This window comes from Lasiodiplodia theobromae (genome assembly GCF_012971845.1).
Source record: "Lasiodiplodia theobromae strain AM2As chromosome Unknown scaffold_78, whole genome shotgun sequence".
Lineage (NCBI taxonomy): Eukaryota > Fungi > Ascomycota > Dothideomycetes > Botryosphaeriales > Botryosphaeriaceae > Lasiodiplodia > Lasiodiplodia theobromae.
In genome coordinates, this window is record NW_023336561.1 from 45,987 (window position 1) to 67,608 (window position 21,622).

The 21,622-nt window shown below is 55.9% G+C and overlaps 5 protein-coding genes across 5 annotated transcripts; 4 read left to right on the top strand and 1 right to left on the bottom strand.

Annotated features, from left to right (window-relative positions):
• Window positions 1–691: 691 nt before the first annotated feature.
• On the top strand, window positions 692–4,284 carry LTHEOB_12854 (Nonsense-mediated mRNA decay protein; the record flags this gene model as incomplete). The annotated part of the gene is made up of 10 exons (XM_035509767.1): window positions 692–781; window positions 835–913; window positions 969–1,429; window positions 1,478–1,662; window positions 1,717–2,903; window positions 2,962–3,093; window positions 3,146–3,691; window positions 3,744–3,910; window positions 3,962–4,079; window positions 4,130–4,284. The coding sequence occupies 10 exons, from the start codon at window positions 692–694 to the stop codon at window positions 4,282–4,284; spliced, it is 3,120 nt and encodes a 1,039-aa protein (XP_035363778.1).
• Window positions 4,285–9,306: 5,022 nt separating this feature from the next.
• LTHEOB_12855 (Aldehyde reductase) lies at window positions 9,307–10,314 on the bottom strand (the record flags this gene model as incomplete). Its single annotated transcript, XM_035509768.1, has 1 exon — window positions 9,307–10,314. One exon carries the CDS (start codon window positions 10,312–10,314, stop codon window positions 9,307–9,309), a length of 1,008 nt encoding a protein of 335 aa, XP_035363779.1.
• A 1,151-nt stretch (window positions 10,315–11,465) lies between these two features.
• LTHEOB_12856 (Phosphatidyl synthase) lies at window positions 11,466–12,911 on the top strand (the record flags this gene model as incomplete). Its single annotated transcript, XM_035509769.1, has 1 exon — window positions 11,466–12,911. The coding sequence occupies one exon, from the start codon at window positions 11,466–11,468 to the stop codon at window positions 12,909–12,911; it is 1,446 nt and encodes a 481-aa protein (XP_035363780.1).
• Window positions 12,912–14,782: 1,871 nt separating this feature from the next.
• LTHEOB_12857 (uncharacterized protein) lies at window positions 14,783–17,410 on the top strand (the record flags this gene model as incomplete). The annotated part of the gene is made up of 6 exons (XM_035509770.1): window positions 14,783–14,965; window positions 15,018–15,114; window positions 15,166–15,339; window positions 15,622–15,758; window positions 15,811–16,930; window positions 16,986–17,410. 6 exons carry the CDS (start codon window positions 14,783–14,785, stop codon window positions 17,408–17,410), a joined length of 2,136 nt encoding a protein of 711 aa, XP_035363781.1.
• Window positions 17,411–18,897: 1,487 nt separating this feature from the next.
• LTHEOB_12858 (Kinesin family protein) lies at window positions 18,898–21,393 on the top strand (the record flags this gene model as incomplete). The annotated part of the gene is made up of 3 exons (XM_035509771.1): window positions 18,898–19,209; window positions 19,260–20,184; window positions 20,240–21,393. 3 exons carry the CDS (start codon window positions 18,898–18,900, stop codon window positions 21,391–21,393), a joined length of 2,391 nt encoding a protein of 796 aa, XP_035363782.1.
• Between the last annotated feature and the right edge of the window lie 229 nt (window positions 21,394–21,622).

Genomic DNA, 21,622 nt, shown 5'->3' on the forward strand with positions numbered 1-21,622 from the left:
GCCGAATTGAGCATCGGTAAGCCAGTGGGTTCCTTGCATAGCGCCTCACGCGAGGAGCGATCGGGCTCGTCTCACTCAGCGCAAAGCCTGGCTCCCGCCGTAGATGTGCCAGAGATGGCACGCGTGCAGCAAGCGCGGCAGGGAGGAGCAAGCGTCGTGGATGGATTGGGCGGGAGTAAGCGGCGGGTGGCCACGTGCGGACCCGCGCTCAGGCGGCGGATGCGGCGTGGGGACAGCAGCACGGCTGGAACGGGCGTCTCCGTCACGCTGCAGCGCGGGCCTGGAGCGGGGGCTGGTCGGAGGGTGATCGTGCGGCGAGTGGGCGGCGCAAGGCCCAGGCTGACACGACGATCGCGATACACCACGAATGGTGTTGAGGAGAGCGGGCGGAGGGCGCACGGGCCGGCGGCCTTGGCGACCCTGTCGCTGTCAGCGATTTTTGTGCAGGCGCGGGCATGCCCCTCGGCCTCAACTGTCCACCTCAAAACGAGATTTCCCTCGTGCTTTCTCCCGGTCCACCCTCGACGCCGGGACACATCACTCGGGGCACGCCCGCCTGCCTGAACTGCCACCGTGCACGCCCTGTCCGTGTGCTCAAAGTGCTGCCCGCCTTCCCTTGCAAAGGCCGTGCCGTCTTTAAGCCGACATCACCGCACGCTTCGAGTCCGGCACGCCTGCTCCAAAGCCCACCATGGATGTAGCTGGCCTACGAAGTCGCATTGCTGCGACTCTCGAATCCAACGCCGACGCCCGTCGCCAGGCCGAAATCGACCTCAAATATGTGCGCCCGCGCCGACGAGCCCCGCTGAGAAATTTTGATTGACATCCGCCCAGGCAGAAGACCAGCCCGGTTTCCCCGACGCTCTGCTGAACATTCTCGAGGCCGAGCAGGATGCTGGCGTGCGCCTGTCCAGTACGCCGCCCCCGCTCTGATGCCCAAGCCGCCCGCTAACCATCCACCCGCACAGCCGTCGTTTATCTGAAGAACCGCATAACCAAGGGCTGGTCGCCCGCCGAGGATTACTCGCAGGCAAAGCCCATACCCGAGGAGGAGAAGGCAAACTTCCGCAAGCGCCTTGTGCCCGTCCTCGCCACTTCCTCGCCGCCCATCCGCGCACAGCTTATCCCCACCCTTCAGAAGATTCTCGCCTTCGATTTCCCCTCCAAGTGGCCCGAATTCCTCGAAATCACTCAGCAGCTTCTCAACGCAAATGACGCGAACTCGGTTTTTGCCGGCATCCAGTGCCTGCTCGCTATCTGCCGGATATACCGCTTCAAGGGCAACGAGGACAGGGCGGAGTTTGATGGAATCGTGCAGGTTACGTTCCCGCAGCTACTAAACATCGGCACGAGGCTCGTCAACGAGACCAGTCTGGAGGCTGGCGAGATGCTACGGACTATCCTCAAGGTTTACAAGCACGCCATCTACGTCAGTGTGCCCACGCTTCCTGTGCATTCCTGAGCTGACTTTTGCTAGTTTGAACTGCCCGTTCCGCTCCGCGATCAGCCGAGCATGGTCGGTTGGTGCACTCTTTTCCTAAACGTGGTCGCCAAGGAAGCCCCTCCGAGCGCGATGTCTGAGGACCTTGAGGAGCGTGAAACAAACCACTGGTGGAAGGCAAAGAAGTGGGCTTATGCCAATTTGAATAGGCTATTCGTCAGGTATGCGCCCATTTCTTCTCTGGGGCACTCTTTTCGCTCATCCACCCTGCACAGATATGGAAACCCCCAAACCCTTGGAAAGAGCAACGAGATCGATTACTCGGCAGTTGCAAAGAACTTCCTCGAGAACTTCGCCCCGGAGATCCTCAAGGGTTACTTGCAGCAGATCGAAAAGTGGGTGGCCAAGACGACCTGGTTGAGCAAGGCTTGCTTGTCCTACACTTTGGCTTTTCTAGACGAATGCGTCAGGCCGAAGTCCATGTGGAATCACTTGAAGCCCCATCTGGAAGGTCTCATTTCGCACCTTATCTTCCCTGTTCTCTGCCAGTCGGACGAGGATATTGAGCTGTTCGAGACCGACCCTCAAGAATATCTGCACCGAAAACTCAACTTCTACGAAGAAGTTTCCTCGCCGGATGTTGCCGCGACGAACTTCCTCGTCACCCTTACCAAGGCCCGCAGAAAGCAAACCTTCACCGTCCTGAACTACATCAACAACATTGTTAGCCAGTACGAATCTGCCCCGGATGACCAGAAGAACCCGCGCCACAAGGAAGGCGCGCTGCGCATGATTGGTACTCTCGCTCCCGTTATTCTTGGAAAGAAGAGTCCGATTGCCGATCAGGTCGAATACTTTTTTGTTCGTCACGTCTTTCCCGAGTTTAGAAGTCCCCACGGTTTCCTCCGCGCTCGCGCATGCGATACGCTCGAGAAGTTTGAGCAGCTTGATTTCAAGGACCAGAACAACCTCATCGTCATCTACAGGAACATCCTGGAATCGATGGCCGACCCTGCTCTGCCGGTCCGTGTCGAGGCTGCCCTCGCCCTTCAGCCACTCATTCGCCACGATGTTATTCGCACTTCCATGCAGCAGAACATTCCTCAGGTCATGCAGCAGCTCTTGAAGCTTGCTAATGAGGTCGACGTTGATGCTCTTGCCAACGTGATGGAGGACTTTGTCGAGGTTTTCGCTGCCGAGCTGACTCCTTTCGCGGTTGCACTGAGCGAACAGCTGAGGGATACGTATCTTCGCATTGTCCGCGAGCTGCTTGAGCGGAATCAGCAGAAGGATGACGACGATTTTGGTGACTACCTCGACGACAAGAGCATTACTGCTCTTGGTGTCCTGCAGACTATCGGCACGCTCATCCTGACTCTGGAAAGCACACCGGAGCTTCTTCTGCACCTCGAGACCATTCTCATGCCAGTGATCTCGATCACTCTGGAGAACAAGCTTTATGGTATGTTTTTGGCCCCCACCACCCCCGCTGCTCCATGAAGCTGACTTTTCCCCCCCAGACTTGTACAACGAGGTTTTCGAGATCATCGACAGCTGCACATTCGCCGCGAAGAGCATCTCCAACACGATGTGGCAGGCTTTTGAATTGATTCACAGGACATTCAAAGCCGGTGCAGAACTCTACCTAGAGGGTAAGTTCAAAATGATTGCTTACTCAAAGCATATGCTAATCAAATACTTAAGACATGCTTCCGGCTTTGGAGAACTTTGTCACCTATGGCTATGAGACGCTTGTCGTTCAACGCGCTTACCTTGAGGCCATCGTCGACATGATTCGCACTATTTTCAAGGATGAGAAGGTCGGCGGCGTGGACCGTATCTGCGGCTGCAAGCTCGCTGAGATCTTGATGCTGACTATGCGCGGCCACATCGACGACTTTATTCCCGAATTTATCCAGCTCTCGATGCATGTCTTGCTGAACGATGAGCCCAAGGTCAAGTCGTACCGCATTCACTTGATGGAAATGGTCATCAACTGCATCTACTACAACCCTCGTCTCTCTCTTCACGTCCTGGAGAGTAATGGCTGGACCAACAAGTTCTTCAGCCTCTGGTTCTCCAACATCGACAGCTTCACGCGAGTTCACGACAAGAAGCTTTCCATTGCTGCTATTACCGCCCTTCTGACCTTGAATGCCCAGGAGGTTCCTGTCAGCGTACAGGCTGGATGGGCTCGTCTCCTTAACGGCATTGTGAGGCTTTTCCAGACGCTTCCTGCTGCTCTGAAGAGTGAGTGTTCCAACGCAATCATGGTTTTGTGCTCTACTAACTAAACTCGCAGACCGTGAGGAAGCCAAGCGCGAGGAGGACTTTAGCTTCAGCCAAGAATTCGAGGACGAAGAGGAAGACGAGGAGTGGGAGGGTGAGGGCGACTGGGCCAACGAGGGTGACGAAGCCGAAGACATCAAGGATGAGAGCACGGCATACCTCGAGTTCCTCAATGAGGAGGTACGATGCGCTAAATCAAGAAAGATTAGAGCACAGTTAACGATGTTGCAGGCCCAGAAGTTCAACGTTATCAGCGATGAAGACGACGATGAGCTCGAGGAGGAAAGCCTTCTCGAAACGCCCCTGGATAAGCTCGAGCCCTATGGTCTGTTCAAGACCGCTCTCTTGAGTACGTAAACGCCTTTTGCTCTCTTGCGCCATTACTAATAAAGGAAATAGACCTGCAGCAAGAGCAGCCTCAGCTATATGAGACCTTAACCAAGGATCTCAACCCCGAGGAGCAGCAAGTGGTTCAAGGCGCGGTCCACCAAGCCGATGTTATTGCCCAGCAGCAGGCCGAACTTGCTAATGGCAACCCGCCGACGATTGCTTGAGTACCTCCATACTGTCTGGGCATTGACTGAGCACACCTTGCAACCGTGTCCTGGGGACCAAAGCTGTCCCTACTCTCAAGTTATTTGATGTTCTCGCAGCGCGCATTCCCACACACCTCGGCGTTTGATAATTTCTCCCCTTCTTTTTGATTACGGTGAACCAAGAAAGTTTCTCATTATTTGGCATGCGCGGATGAACGGACCAAAAAAAATCGGGCACACTACTGGAGAGATGGAATGGGACCTGACTTGACGCTCTGAACTTCGTTCAAGAAAAGAGAGCGCATTGGGTTTTCGACTTAGGTAAATTATTATTGTATGTAGTTAGGTAGCTATTCCCCCTCGCAACATCACCCACAACAGCACCAAACAGCCCCAGTTTCCCCACACTTTTCCGAGTGCCCCAAATGTTTCTCTCATACAGTCAACTTTTGACTTTGACGTTTGATTGCGGTGGTTTGTTCTGAAAGAGATACTGTTTCCTTTTCATATTACAAGGGCCTTGCCCTTGTTCACACTGTTCGTACAGAAATTTGCCTTGGCAAAGGAATTTCATGGGAAGAGAAGCTTGGTGGCGATGACGGTTGCCCGGTGGATGGAAAGCACAGATGGAGTACCGGGAGAATGGACGGCTCGTGCTGCTTGGTTTTATTCGACCTTGAGATAGAACGGAATGGATTCATGTTCCCCTTAACGACGCTTTATTGTAACATCCCTTTGGTTGTGCTTCAGACGGTACTTTGTCGTATAGTTTCCTAGACCAGCTAGGTTGAGGGCGGCTACCTCACCAACTTGCGCTCTGAAGGCTATCGAGGACGAGATTTAGGACATCTTATCGATTTCTTGCTTAGCATTCGGCTATTTACTATTGTCAATGGCTGGTAATGAATCACATTTTCGTAAGTTTCGCTTCATGAAACGATGATGAACTGGCCTATCATGAAGGCATTCAAGATCGACCTACTTATTTTTCTTTCGTATCGTACTCGAGGCTCGTGCTAACAGTTCTCCTTTCCCTCACAAAGACACTGGAGGATACTCTGGTCATATCCCAAGTAGGCAGGCCAGCTCTAATTTGGAGCCTTAATAATACAAGACTGGGTATTGGCTAAGGGAATTCACGGCCTCACACCGCTCGTCCGAACCTGAACACCTGATCAGAAGCCGAAGTAAAGAAAGTTTCGCCTTTGGGTATACAGGGGCTTTCTCTCACTTTTATGCTTAATATTCATGCTGGACATTAGATGGTTTTGCTTGCATACCTTGGTTTTATCTTGCTTGCGCTAACCGACTGTAAATAGGTACTGTGGCTGCTCACCATGCAGGGTACAAATGGAAATCCTGAGACAGCTGAAAACTCTGAACATAAGGAGTAAGACACCACAATTTTTTCTTACACATATCTGACGACAAGAAACGTTAGGGATTCATGCTGACCGGGTGCGAGCAGCGAAGAACGGAATGACAAAAAGAATAGCCCTTGTGCACAGAAAGCGGAACTGGTTTCAAGGAAGGAGGGAACAGATGAATCAACCAAGGGAAACCTTGCTGGGGAAGTAAATGCAGCAACATCTGGCGCTGTTCCAGATTCTTTCCTATGTGCCTCTTCACTCCAGGCTGAGTTGGGTTTCATCGCCTCGGCGTACGCGTCAGATAACACACGTCTCGAAACACGTCCGCGTAATTCGGCCAAATCCAAACCCTACTACTCTATTTGAGTCTCGCCGTCGCATTATCCTTGACTACACTGCTTCGATGCCCGCGCGTCACACCATAAACTGCGCCGACATCTTGTGTAAGGACGCACAAGCACCAGGCTGTGTGGTGCTACTCAACTCCCGTGCACACTCGTACGGGCAAACACCTCGGATCAAACCTATCCCGAGGTTCCCATAAATGGAACTGGAAACAAGTATTCATCCGATATACGAAATGTGGTCGGCTGAAACGAGGAGCCAAAAAAAAAAGGGGGGGTTGGAGGAACACTTCATGCCTACCTTACCGCTTTTCGGTAAAATTGTATGTACATACATGTGGCTGATTACAGTATGAACAACGGCTAGAAAGGCAACGCATCGGTTTTCTGGGTCTCTTGGGAGGTCAGAAAGCATCTGTCGGCGTAGCCAAAAACCACAGCTCGGGTCAGCACAACGTTCTTAGTTTTCCGAATGAATCCCATTTGCGCTGGGGAATGTCTCTCTCCCCAATGATGAGTTTGCGTAGCTAATTTCTAGCAATGAGTGGGCACAGCAAAGTCTTGGAGATCTCATATGTAGCCGCGACTATCGGCATGGCCCGGGAGAGAAAGGTATCTTGGATGGGATGATCGTTCCGGTTCGCGTGCCAGCGGGCAGGTGGTGCTTTGAGGTAATGTGGAGCCATCTGGGTCGGGCTGACGTGGGCGGCGTGTGGGTCTCCGATATTTTACGTGGGCCTTGTCCGTATTCGGTGTGTTTTGAGAGGTGCCGCGCATCGCTGCGCCGGGAAGAAAGTGTGGCCTTGGCGTGGTGTTGAGAGGTTCTACAAGTCGCCATCGATGGAGGAGGAAATAGCGGCCTGGCGATCAGTGAGCCTCACTATGATGTTTGAGAGATTTTACGAGTTGCCCCCTCGTGACAGGATACCAAGCATGCGGGCGTGCAAATGCTTTCATTGGTACGGTAATATTTTTGCGAGTGATCCATGTACGTTCCTATCCATTGCTGCAATACTGTGCGAGCATATCTGTTTATTGTAGCAGAGACAATTTGTTTTCTCAGTTGCATTCCTATCAGAACCTACAAAAAGAATAGCGTACCCCCTCGTTCAGTATAGAATTGTTGAACCTGAATTTTAACTTACTGTGGCAGTTCTGGAGGCTTCCCAGTATTTTCTTGTATCTATCAAGCTCTGCTGATAGTCACCACCAGATGTCTTGTGAATGCAGTGCGGCGCGACATGTACAAACTGGAGTAATAGTACGGTAAGCACGTCTTTCTAGAGCTTGGTCATGCATTGCCATTTTTGCCATGATGATCATTAACGAATGCACAAGACAAAAACGGTTGCATTTCGACAAGCGAGAAGGTCCGAAAAGGGCGATCACAGACGTTGTGCGCAGTCAATATCAGCATGAGGCCTTCCGTACCTGCATATGATAATAGGGACAGCCGAACAATTGTCAAAGGCGGTGACAGCCTGGCGGGTCTGCTTGGCATGGTGTCCAGAGGCAGCCAACGGCCCGTGTAATCGTACAGACCGCTGAAGCACTGGTCCAAAGTCAATGACTTTCCGGGGCGACGCGGCGTCAAAATATGGTGCCACGAACGAGCAGGCCTCAGCGAAGGCGCACGTACATTACTGCTCAAAGGATGCCCCGAAACAGTGGCGCAGAGCGGCCGACTTGGTGAGGCGGCAGATGGACTATTGGCAGCAGCGTCCAAGCGTTTGAGCACGACCGTTTCGGCGCAACGAGCATGTCGAGGGCGGTTGTCGCGGGATGGCAGAAGAAAAGGGAATCTCAGGGCTGTGTCTCCGCAAAGGGTTCCATTCCAGTCGAAGCACGGTCTGTTTTCGTACTCTCTGCATCCATTGTGGAGAAACGGCTGAGGCAATCGGCAGCAACAGAAACGTGCGCACACACCTTTCCTCTGCAGACGCGGAGCTGCATCTTTGACTGTCCGCTGATGGCTGACCGGTCTTCGAGTACGACAAGGGAGGTTGGAACGCTTATCGGCGATCCCAGCCATAACACGGAAATGCAGCATGCACATGGATGCATATTGGCATGTGAAGTGGCTCAGCCGTGCGACAAGTCGTGCGTCTGCAAAGATAAGGAAGTTGCAGAGGTAAGGTTAGAGGACGTCTGCAACGGAGGTAAATCCGAGCCGCGGGCAGCACAGCAAGTACCCAGGCGTACCGCAACGATCCCGCGGGCTGGTGGTGGCGGGCAGAGCGGGAGGCTGCTGGAGGTGATGTCAGTGTGCCGGACCAGCGTCAGTCAGGATCGTGAGATTCTCGAAGACGGCGGCTGGGAATCGCGCGGGCCTGACGCAAGCCGTTCTGATCAGCAGCGGCCTTCTCCGCACTCGAGTTGCGTACGCCAAGCGGTTCCAGAAACTGCGTCGTACCCCGCGGTGGCCACGGCCCAGACGGGCGGCGACGATGATGGTATGGCAATCGTCCAGGCTGCGCAGTCGAAGATTCGAGGGTCGTCCACGTGACCTGGGGTGCTGACGTAAGGCCACGGACGGCAAGACAAGGCGACTGGGCCGAAGCGCGGCTCTGTGGGCTGCTGGCTGAGCCAAGGCAGATCTGCGCCAGCGGGTGGCAGGCGCACCCCTGGCGGTCCTCTTGGCCTGCAGCCTGGCTGGCCGTACGTCACACCGAAAGCCCACCCGCCCGCGCTTGGCTCGTCGACCTCAACCTCTTGCTGCGCGAATTATCGGTGCTGCAACGCTGACGCAGGACGTTAGAGCTGCCGGGGCGCCTTCAAACGCGCTGCCGCGATCGAGCATTCATCGCCCCAGGTGGAGACGCGCCCCAAACGTCTGAATCAGCCGATGAGCCGATACTGGTGCTCCTAGGCCCAATCGCGTCTAGCCCGCTGGAGACGACCGCGCTCCACCCCTCGTTCGACGCTCGCAACCGACGTTTTATTAGCTGAGAACACGTCCTGCATCTCCTCAACAGCCATTGGGTCTTCCACGGAGCTCGCCGCCCGTCTTATGCGTGCATAAGCCTTGGCAGGCACAGCTGCTTCAATCACGCACCAAAGGATCTGGGAATGGCAGGCGCCGTCCGAGTAGTAAACGCTCTAAATTTTTTGGTCGGCCGTGAGTCTATCTTTGGATACGCCATTGTCATGCTGGCGTCACCGACGAGTAAGTGCGAATGCAGCTAGCCTGCTGCTCTATCGTCATTGCAAGCTCCTCCAAACAAACTAGTCCTCCTCCACGGGTATTATCCGATAGGATACCACAGCAGCCTGTGATCATCCAACCTTCGCAACTTTTTGTTCAACATGACATCGTGGTATATCGCTTAAGCAACAGAGGTGCCAGCCTCGACCGACTCCTCGGGCCACACGTTGTAGCCGAACGTGTCCTTCATGTTGACGAAGCGCGTGTGCCGGCCCTTGGCCACGCTGTTGACGGCCTCGAAGTCGGCGTCAGACAGGCTGGGGACCAGCCAGTTGCTCTCGATGCGCGACGGCGTCGAGCTCTTGGGCAGGACGGCGTAGCCGCGACGCAGACCCCAGGCAAGCAGCACCTGAGCCAGCGTGTGGCCGCTGCGATCGGCAACCTCGTTGAGCGTCTTGTTTGTGCGAACCTTCTCGCCCGTGGTGGGAACCTGGTCCTGCGAGCCGAGCGGCGAGTAGGCGTCGGGCAGCACGTCGTTCTCCTGGCAGAACTTGACGAGCTCTTCGTTGGGCAGGAAGGGGTGGATCTCGATCTGGTTGACGGCGGGCTTGACCTTCGCAAACTTGAACATCTTCTGCAGGTCGGCGATCGTCCAGTTGGAGACGCCGATGGCGCGGGCCTTGCCCGCCTCGTACAGCTCCTCCATCGCGCGCCACGTCGGCTCCGGGTTCTCAGTCAGTTCCTTCTTGATGACGTACTTGCCATCCGGGCCAATCTTGGGCATGTAGTCCTCGTTCTTCTCGGCGGCAATGGGCCAGTGGACGAGGAAGAGGTCGATGTAGTCCAGGCCGAAGTTCTTCAGCGAGTTCTCCAGCGACCACTTGACCTCCTCAGGCTCGTGCAGGTGGTTCCACACCTTGGTGCAGATGAAGAGATCGGAGCGCTTAACGCTGGGGTTCTCCTTGAGGAAGTCGCGGATGGCATCGCCGACCTCGCTCTCGTTCTTGTAGAACCAGGCGCAGTCGAGGTGGCGGTAGCCGACCTTGAGGGCGTGGGTGACGGCCTTGTACGTCTCGCCGACAGCGCCCTCGTTGGCGAAGGTGCCAAAGCCGACACCGGGCATCTTCACGCCATTGTTGAGGGTGAAGACGGTCTGGTTGGAGACCTCCTTGAGCGGACCGAAAGGCATTCTGGCTGATGTGCGGAAGAGTCTTGCGGTGGTGGGGTAGCAGAAAGAGTAGGGTGCAGATGCAGGAGCAGCGGTCAGCAACCTCGTGCGTGCGGTGTTAATGAAAAGCGATGAAAGCGCGCGGGCAGGACGTGGCAGCGCCATATGCAGGATTAATACGTAGGGCGTGTTGTCAAGAGCGCGCACCGTGGTGGCTACGCGGCGCAAACAGCGAAGGGCGGTTGCTACAACAGCGCACCCCACCCAGGATGGATGATGTCAGGGTGGATCTGAGCATGGATGGTTGGGAAAGGCGCCAGCAGCACCCCGGTGCGCCACTAGCACAAAGCGCGCGCCGAGAGGGCCCTTCGGGTGAAAGCCCGCTTTTCATACAGTTGACGTAAGGTGGGGAGTTTCGCCGGCGCGTGTTCACAGCGGCGTCGCTGAGCCGTAGGGCAGGGTAGGGCGAGCGCCGGCGCCGGCGAAATGCGGCGCGGACAAAGGGTCCCAGGGAAAAAAAATAATTTCAGTAATTTCAGCAGCGCGGACCGGGCGAAAACGGTACGGCAGTTGAGGTGGGCTGCGCCGTTCCCGCCAGGCGGCGGCGGAGGCTGCGAGGCGACCAGGGCGTGGGCGGACGGCGGCCCCCTGCCACCGCCCTTGGCTGCTCGTGCGCGCAGCGAACCCCGGGCGCTTTTCGGACAGACTTTTGCGCAGATACGTCAGATCGTCCCCAAGCTTCACCTGCTATCGCCGCCATGAAACGCTCGCTGGCCACTCGCAGCCGACACGTCGAGGATGTCTCTGCAAGGGCCGGGCCCCGGGCGCGCCACCCAGGGTCGCGGAACCGCCTGCGGTAAGCTGTGCCCGCTGTTGGATCCGCTTTTCCTCCCCGTCGCTGCTATCTCGAATGGAACTGGCGAGGACCCTTTTTTCGTGATGCGGCGCGATGATGACACCGGTGGAGCTTGGAGGCAGCACGACCCGGAGAGGTACGGGAGAGTACTCTGGCTCGCCCTGTCCGCCGTGCAATATATACCTGCGCCTGCATCACGTTGAGCCTGCTCCACTCTCAGCTCACCTCTCCCTCTCTTGCCGACCTCTCACGTTTTTGTTCACCCTTCGTCATCTTCCTCCTAATCTCCACTTGACCCCATTATCTCTCAGTCACCATGCCTGCTTACGAGGACTCTGACTTCGGGGTTCAGGCTCCCACGAGCCCTTCGCAGCTGCGCAAGAACAGCCAGCTCCCCATTCCTGGCCAAGACGATGAAGGTCCCGTCGAGGTCCCCGCCACCCGCTCCTCCATCTCTGAGGCTCAGAAGTACATGCACAACCTGAGCGTCTCGCCCTCCATGAAGGAGAGGAGGGCCTCGCGCAACTCTTTCGGCGCCGCTCTTCCCATCCCCAGGTCCAAGAGGCAGTCTCGCCTGTCCTCGGTCCACTACCCTGAGGGCGAGCGCCCGGCCCGCCCCGGCATGCCCGCGATCCAACCCACTCGCGAGCTGCTTGCCTCGCAGGTGCAGAGCATGTCCTCGGAGAAGGTCAAGAAGGCCAAGAACATGGCTTTCGCCTTCGACATTGACGGTGTGCTTGTTCACGGTGACCGCCTGATTCCTGAGGGCAGGAGGGCGCTGCAGATTCTGAACGGCGACAACGAGCTTGGTATCAAGATTCCCCACATCTTCCTGACCAACGGCTCTGGCAAGCCCGAGACTGCGCGCTGCGAGCAGCTTTCCAAGATTCTCGAGAACCCCGTTTCGACCGACCAGTTCATTCAGTCGCACACTCCCATGAGTGCGCTGTCCGAGTACTACAACACCGTCCTGATTGTTGGTGGTGAGGGCTACAAATGTCGTGAGGTTGCCGAGCAGTACGGTTTCAAGGACATTGTCGTGCCCAATGACATCGTCGCTTGGGACCCCACGATCGCCCCCTACCGCGTCTTCACCGAGGAGGAACGTGCGACGTCCCGCCCACGTGACTTCAGCAAGACCAACATTGAGGCGATCATGGTCTTCTCCGACTCCCGCGATTACGCCACCGACATGCAGATCATCATGGACCTTCTCCGCAGCGAGAACGGCCGCCTGGGCACCATGGCCAAGGACCCCGTTTCCCAGCGCATCCCCATCTACTTCTCCCAGGGTGATCTCCTCTGCCCCTCGGAGCACTGGACTCCCCGCATGTCCCAGGGTGCCTTCCGCATCGGTCTCGAGGCCATGTACAAGGCGCTCACCGGTGCCGATCTTGAGCGTGTCGTCTACGGTAAGCCTGAGTTGGCTACCTACAAGTACGCTGACGAGGTCATTGCCTCCTGGATGGAGCAGATCCACGGCGAGGAGAGGTTGCCCGAGAACATCTACATGATCGGTGACAACCCGGCCTCGGACATCATCGGTGGCAACATGTACGGCTGGAACACCTGCCTGGTCCGCACTGGTGTCTACCAGGGCGAGGGCAACGATGACGAGAACCCGGCCTCGGTCGATGTCTTCGTCAACGTCCTCGAGGCTGTCAAGACCGCCCTCAAGCGCGAGCTGGGCGACGACTTCAAGTTCGAGTTTGACGACAAGATCAACCCCGTTCTGCACAACGAGGGCTCCGCCATCGAGTAAATTGCTCCTTCGCGCTAAGATACCCCCACGGCTGGGAACGGGCGGAGCCCGATCCCGCAAAAAGTCCTTTTCTTGTACCCGCTCCTATTCAAAGGATGGTGATGCGTTTTTTCGGTTTTATTATTTGGCAGTGTTCACGCTATAGACGGAACGGCGTTTCTCTTTTACTTATTTTCTACTTCAGTTTGAAGAGTATACCAAGATAGATTATAAGGTTTTTGGGACCAACGGTCCCTCACGATTGACGGCCAGCCCCAAAATCTAGTTTTTACCAATATTTCTGATCTCCTCTCGCCCGTGATGGTGATGGCCCGCTCGTGAACAGACCACAGTGCGTGGTTTCTCCCTCCACAACCGTCCCCAGATCTGCCAAAGTTGGTAAATCCCGCACCTTGTCACTCACACCGCCGCAACCTTCACCGACGGTCAATCACCCCGACCTATATTTTTTGCACATCCTCGCCAGCAATTGCTGCAATACGCGAGAACCCTTGCAGATCAGCGGTGTTCAAGCCTTTTCCGCATTTCGGATTTGACGGCGGCTACATCGCTACACTTGGCTATGCAACGTCGCAGCCAAGACGCGACTCAGGTGCTTGAGTTGCGCCACACATCCTGGCACTGCTCTGCATGGTGATTTTCTTGTTCTGCTAGCTTCGCATTATTGCATCAGGCAGGCAGCCTGTTATCGGCGGCATTCTCGGTGTTTGGGGATGGAGATCGCGGCTAACAGTACTGCAAAGCAGCGGTTGCCGCGGACGAATGGACAAGAAGGAATCGATAGCAAACGTAAGTCTCGCGTGGCACCCTTGCCCTCGGTCTCCTTCCTTGGCTCGGTTCGGCCGGGTCGGGCCTGCTTTTCTTGTTTGGTGCAACTGCTTCGGTTGGCCTGCATACGCACCTCCCTGCAAGACGGAAGGTTGCCCGTGGCATGCATGCTTCATTTGCTTTTGCGTCATTTATTTGTTGCTTGATGGTGTTGCCTTTTGGCTACTTTTTCCGGGGCACGGTGGACTATGCAAGCCGCTGATAGCCGGAGAGTAATTCCGAGCGAGTCATGATAGGCGTCCCAAGTACCCACATCTCAGGGCTTAAGGCCGCAGCGCGTTCGATAGCGCTGAACATGGATGAAGGGATGGTGTTGAAGCTGCTTAATAGTTGCCGATCACGTGTGTCGCGTCTTCCCAGCCTTCCACCCCCGTTTGCTGCACAACACCTCTCTCGCTCAACATCAATGCACACGACGATGTCGGTAAAATGCGACGGTCAGGCGGCTCAGATGCGCACCCCCCCAGAGCTGCACGAAAACGTTTCGCAAGAGTACCGGATCAATCTCGCCATAAGGTTCTAATTACTTGTGCCGCCAGCAGGCTGAAATGCCGACAACCCATCGCCGAACCATACTCTGCACGTCCCGCAGGGCAGAGCTCGCTCCATTACGCACCTGACGCTGGCCACGGCGCAGAAGATCTCGCCCTGGGCATCTACGTTCGTGGACGCAAATATGTGATGACGCCCGATTATCCTCCTCAGAGCAGGTCTCCGAACTGCTCAGATGGAGTTCTTGCTTTTCGTCGAATGCGGCCCGCTACTAGAAAGCTTTGTTCGGTGAGTGTTCGAGAGCGAGATGCCTGGGCTTGAAATTGCCGTAAAGTATATATGCCTGCCGTAAACGGTGTGTATGACGTCAAGAGGCCTTTACAGTCATCGCCCTCCCTCGAACACGCTCCTTCGAAATACAGACTCGCCATCCAACCCGTTTAGGACACCGACGTGCGGCGTCACGTCCGCTACCGGTGTCTTGCAACAAAAGCAAAACGACCCGTTCATCTGCGGCCCAACACCACATTCTTACCATTGCCTGCAACAACATGTCGTCCACAATCCTCGGCTCGGATGCAGACAAATCTCCCATCTATTTCTGGCGCGAGTACGACGAGCCGTACGGCTTTCTTTCGCAATGGTACGATTGCGCCTTCCAACACGAGGGCGTGACGTACCGCAGTGCCGAGATGTGGATGATGGTGCAGAAGGCGAAGCTCTTCGGTGACGCGGTGCGTGTGCAGAGCGGGATGCCCCTGGAGCCTACCACTCACGTCGACACAGGCGATAGCCAACCAGATGCTCGCAGCTCCCACCCCGGCCGAGCACAAGAAGCTCGGAAGGAAAGTCAAAAACTTCAATCACGACGTCTGGGACGAGCGTAAATGGCCCCACCAAGAGGAAGGTGGCTCGTGCTGACACTCGTTCCTAGATAAGAGCCGCATCGTCGAGGAGGGCAACTGGTGGAAATTCACCAGCAGCAAGGAACAGAGTCAGCTACGAGATCGGCTGCTCGCGACGGGGGACAGGGAGCTGGTTGAGGTGGCGCCCAGACCCGCCCTTCCTGCAAGACCCGAGGTTGACCATTTCTACTACAGGCTTCGCCGTACGACCGGATCTGGGGTATAGGCTTCAGCCGCGAGCACGCAGATGGCCTCCGGGACGACTGGGGCGAGAATCTTTTGGGTAAAGCTCTGATGAATGTCCGCAGGCGCTTGAGGGAAGAGCAAGGCGGATTGCAGCCTTGACTTTTGAAGCCAGGGCCAGCACTTGAAGCCCAGTGCGCGCCAAGAAAAATTAACCTTTGATCGACTGTTCGGGACCCTAAACAAGCCTTTTGACTCAAGCCCCTCCTTTCTTTTACATGTGCGCCTAACCCCGCCCTCAGCCCTATTCCTATGGCTGTATGTCAACATGTCTCTCCCCTACACAAACGACTCATATGACGAGCTCTACACCTACTGCGGGAAAACGAGACACTGCCAGACCGACAACCCCTATGACGTTGATATCGCTGGCATCGGAGTGAGTCCGGACCCTATTCTCCCTTAACCATGCTAAGCAGTCCCCCATCAAGGTCCTTGTCTCTTTTATTCTCACCGCAGCCTTCACTCTGCTGGCCATCATCATCGGCTACCTTTGCGAATGCCTGCCGGGAACCGCGACGAACCATGTCGACCAGGCTGTGATCGTGACCGTCACCACCTTTGTGAAGTTCTGTTTCCGCCCAAGTCTTTCCCGTATTGCGAAGCTACGTGACCGTCTCTCCACAACATCCCTGCGCCAGAAACACTTAGCAGCAGCGCTGACTAGAAAATGCTCGGCCGCCTTGGAACGCTTCATTCTTACCATGAGCGACCAGCAGCTCGTCACCGGCATCGCCATCATGGTCACCATCTACACCAAGTCTTGCGACATCTCCATTTACTCGTTCCAGATTGCCGCTGCTCTTGCCTGGTTCTCCTCCACAACCCACCTGGCCACCCTCACCCTCCTGAGGGCCTACTTTGACCATCATCGGATAGCTCGCAACTTCCGCGCTGTCATGATGGTCATGATGATGATCATGCTAGCTGCTGCCCAGATCATCAGTAATTCAGAAAGTGTGCAGCACTCTTCTACCGACATATATTTCGGCTGCGCTCTGAAGAAGTCCTTCAAGCTTTCCCCCATCGACGGATACGAGATCACCAACTTGGTCCTGATCATCGCCTGGCTCATCCAATCCTATTCGAGCAGAATGATCGCCATATATTCTACGCATACAAGTTCTTCGTATAGCTGGCTCACCCGACAAATCGCCTCTATTTTTCACCTGGAGCTTGACGAGCCGACTGCCGAGGATGACTCGCTGAGGAAACTCGAGGAAGTCATGCAAGCTGTAGATGGCCGCCTCCGTGATGGGCCCCTCAGGCAATGGCCACTTCTGCGCCGCTTTTGCGTGTGGTACACGTATTTCTTTGCTCTCGCAGGTGCTGTCGAGCGAGCTTTCACCAACTCATTCCTGTGGCAGCTCATCAGACTCTTATTTGGCGCCTCCTTTGGAATTGGCCAAGTAATATCGATCCGCAAGGACTATCCCGTCGCGTATCGTAGGGACCAGGAGACTGAGACACTCAACAAGTGGGGGTTCGGGCAGATCCTCCCGCTCATTTTTCTGGCTTATCCCATCCTTACAGGCTTGGAAGCATATTTCGGTAAGCGAGTCCTCACGAGTGCATCGAGATTATCCAGCTCTAATGCGCCCTTCAGAAGTGAAGGACGAGATCGAGCGCCACATGCTGAATCGCCGTTCGACGTCCTCCAGCTCCCAGGAAGCACCAAGCGCCGATTTCGTTGGACTGGGAGAAAATAGCTCTACAACAGCATTCGCCGCGGAGCCTGTGTCACATGGTCTGACGATCACGTCCACGACCGCCTCTGGAAGCGTCCATGATCTCCCACTGGCACGCATCATGCTGCTCTTTTACATCCTTATGTGGTTCATCCTCTCGCAGCTACTTGCCATCAGCGCCTCCACCAACTTTTCTGACCTGGGTTTATTGATACCACTCCTTGCGATTTTAGCCGGCTTTTACATCTGGAGTGTGGTAGTGTTTGAGGGGTTGGAGTTGGTCAATGCAGCTAACAAAAAAAGGAAGGAGAAAAAGCGATCCCTACCGGATATCGCGGAATGACAGTGGTAGTAGGCTTGAAAAGATTGCCTTTGTTGATCTATGACTTTTGATAGAGGCTTCGGAGTATATGTGTGGAAGGAGTTGATATATATATCTACATGTTGTTTTGAAACCTTCATGTCAGATGGGTTTGTAGAAAATGGTGTCTTTATCGGTACACGGACGGGTAGAATAAAAGTTTTTCAGTGTTGGTTGACATGAAACGGAGAGGTTGTCATTTTCATACTTTATACTTCTTCATGGACCATATTCGTCGGCTCAAGAGACCTAGAGTAATATAGTATCCACGTAACAAGCCTCCTCATCTTATGAAGTTACCGGCTATCATTCCTGCCTTCAGAGAAGCCTATGGCTATTTTAAATTGAGAGCGTAGATTTATCCTATAATAATGAGAAACATCTTTTGTCCGCCCCCGTGACTGTGTGCGGTGGACCGGCTGAATTTCCTGAAGCAGCACGCGTTGATCTCAACTCAGGTGGTTATTCTTTCTTTTGTGTCATCTGCAGTAGATGGCGGCATTGAATATGCCATTCGCAACTTCGACATTCGAGGGACTGTCTGCCAGAATTGAGCTGTTTCCATTCTCGGTGACTGACCTTTGACAATCACATTTCCTGAAGTTTTTTGTTGAGGCAGGTGCAAGCATCCCAGCATGGCATGGCTTCCGGTGGGCATCATGAGGCTCGTGCACATGGTGTTGAGCAACCAGTCCAATCCAATCCGCTTCCACCACGCGCAAACTCAAGCCACGCGTTTGTGCTGGCCCTGTCCACGATGGCCGCCACACCCGGACACGCGTCCCCAACCTGCCGTTCCCCGGAGAACGTTGCACGCACGGCCGCATGCGCATGTTCCAATCTCTCCCTCTTCCCGCCTACTTAACCCCCCATTCCTCGTGCATTCGGGCTTTCCTTCTCTCTTCAGCTCTCTTTGCCTTTTGGCTTAGATCAAGTGTAGTAGCTGTTCTTTTTAGTTTAATCTCTAGAACGTCCCTACGGGGGCATTTCTATTGATTAAACTAGTTTTTGGAACCCGGCCGAGCGGCGCGCTGAGCTCCGCTTATCGTCGCCGGCCACGGTGTCGCCCGTATTGCACTGCCTCGGGCTGACGCGAAACGCAACTGCGTCCAGCCTTTTTCGTTGAGTAAGGTCCACCACCATGCGCGGTTGCTCAAGGAAGAAGTAAGCAATCGTATGAAGGCTTGACAAAGCTGGGAATCGCTGTCAAAGGATTCTTCCAGATGCGAATTTCGGCTGTTTGTACTTGGATCCAATAAGCGCAAGCCAATGTCACTCTCATGAGACCGGGGCATTCTTGAGGATGCGGGGGTTGAGGTTGCAATGGGCAAAGTCAAATGACGGCGCGTGTAGATTGACGCGCCGCCAAGCCCGTCGTCGTGCCAACGCCTTGTTTACAGCTTTGCCACTCGCTCGCCTTTTCTGCCCGCAATTTCGCGGCCACGGCGACGACCTCGTCACACACCACAATGGCAAACTCATCGCTTTTCGAGGTCTACCTGCGCCTCCGGCCCGCCACCGCGGGAAGCCGCTTTCTCGATGTCGAGGAGCCGCAGAACCAGTTCCCCGACCACATCACCATCAAGCCGCCGGAGAATGACCGCCGCAAGAAAGCCATCGAGCGCTTCGCCTTCACCAGAGTCTTCGAAGAGGATGCCGCACAGCTCGATGTCTTTGAAGGCACCGGCTTGATCCCGCTCATTGAGGGCGTGCTTGGCCCCGAGGGCCGCGAAGGCCGCGATGGCCTTCTGGCAACCTTGGGCGTAACCGGCTCAGGAAAGGTATGGCACAGTTGTGGAGACGGCCTGGACGTGCATCTAATGGCGCATAGAGCCACACCATCTTGGGTTCCAAGTACGAGCGCGGCATGACGCAGATGGCTCTCGACGTGCTCTTCTCCAACATTGGCGATCTGCTCGTCGACCCGGCCACCTCGTCGTCGACCTTCCCGTCCATTGCCGCCGCCGATGTCTCCGAAGCACACTTGTTTCCCGCCTCGCTTTACCTCGACACCCTCTACGGGGACAGCCATGCGACGTCTAGAGCGCAGACACCAGGACTGGTATGCTCACCATCAACCACCCCCACTCATCCCACCTCAGTAGGCCTGTATCCCAGTCTTGTACAAAAGCTCAGCCAGCTCGGCAATGAGAAGATATCATCACCTCTCAAATCACCATTTCTTAACATCAAGCCTCTCGTCTCAGAGGGCGTCACCCGCATCACCCGTAGTGCAGCAGCTAAGATGAAATCACCCACAAAGGACGGCAACAGCTCCTTTCTCAGCACCTCTGCATTCCCAAGCAAGCAACGCCACCAGATGCCGCGCCTTTCGACCATGCCCGACCATCCGTCTGTCGACGACCTCGCCATCGACGTCGACCAGACAGCCGAGTACGCCATCGTCGTCTCCATGTTCGAAGTCTACAACGACCGCATCTTCGACCTCCTCACCGGTGCTTCGCAGAGCTCCAAGCTCATGAACGGCGGCCGCCGCCGTGCCCTCCTGTTCAAGCCGACTGAGCAGTCGCCCGACCGCAAGCAGGTTGCCGGCCTCAAGAAGATCATCTGCGGCAGTCTGGACGAGGCGCTTATGGTGCTTGAGACGGGACTGCTGGAGAGAAAGGTCACTGGTACCGGCAGCAATGCCGTCAGCTCCCGCAGTCACGGCTTTTTCTGCGTCGAGGTCAAGAAGCGCCACAGAGCCACCAGGGGTCCTTGGAGCAGCAGCACCCTGACCGTTTGTGACCTTGCCGGTAACTTCTACTCCTTGTATCAAACCAAGAAGTACGACTGACAGTACCTTTACAGGATCCGAACGTGCTCGAAACGCCAAAACAGCCGGCGAAACGCTGGCCGAAGCAGGCAAGATCAACGAATCGCTCATGTACCTGGGCCAGTGCATGCAAATGCAGTCCGACATCAGTGCCGAAGGCGGCAACAAGCGCAATGTCGTGCCTTTCAGGCAGTGCAAGCTGACAGAACTACTCTTCTCCAACTCGTTCCCTTCGACGGCCAGCTCGCACCATCACAACAACAGCCATCGCAGCCCGCAGAAGGCCATCATGGTCGTCACCGCGGACCCGCTTGGCGACTACAACGCCACCTCGCAGATCCTACGCTACTCGGCGCTCGCCCGCGAAGTCACGGTCCCACGAGTGCCATCCCTTACGTCGACGATGCAGCTGGGCACGCACACTCAACAACACCACCGCCCCGGCACCAGCAACAGCGGCCGCATGACGCCGTCGGTCGTGGCGGCGCTAGAAGAGCAGCTGGACAACACGCTCACCGAGGTGACGCGGCTGGCGGAGCAGCTGGACGTGCTGCACGTGCAGCTGCGCGACGAGCGCGACCGCCGCCGCCAGGCCGAGCGCGGCTGGCGCGCCGCCGAGGACAACATGGTCGAGGCCGAGGCCGCCCTGCGCGAGGAGCTGTACGCCGAGTACGAAGACCGCCTCGAGCAGCTGCAGCGCCGGTACAAGGCCAGCTGGGACGAGGAGGCCGACCGCTGCGAGGAGCACTGGGACCGCAAGGTCGAGATCCTGACCAAGGGCATCCAGGTGCACGAGGACGAAGGAGACGACGACGACGAGGGTGGGCCGGTGGTGGCCGGCGGTAGCAGCAGCAGCAGCAGCAGCAGGGAGCAGGATCGAGAGCGCATCGCCGAGCTGGAAGATGAGAACGCCGCCCTGCGCCGCCAGGTCGAGATGCTGCGCCGCGAGCAGCAGCTGCGCAGTCCATCGAAGAGCTACCGCAGCGCCAGCGGCAACACCCGCTTGGGCGCCGCCGACGCCGGCGCTGGGAGCGGCGGTGGCAGCATCGCGCTGACACCCAAGGTCCAGCTGCCGTTACGCGCGCCGAGCAAGGGGGCCAACGTGCTCCCCGGCGTGAGGAAGCAGCGCGTGCTCGGAAAGAAGCGGTGGGGGATCGAGAACGACAGCGACCCCTTTGACAGCGACTGAGGATCGGGGGAGTACGTTTCGTCATTGGGGAAACGAGAGCCACCGAGCCTGCTGAAAAGTGATTAGACGGGCTGGTGAAAAGGGGGGGAGGGAGGGAGGAGGATGGAGAAAGGGAAACAAGGAAAGGCTTCAAGGATGATACCCAAACCAAAGGTGTTCTGTGTTATTTCTTTTCTGTACAACTATTCTTTTTCGGCCTTCATATCTTGGAATGGGAAGGGAGGGGGGG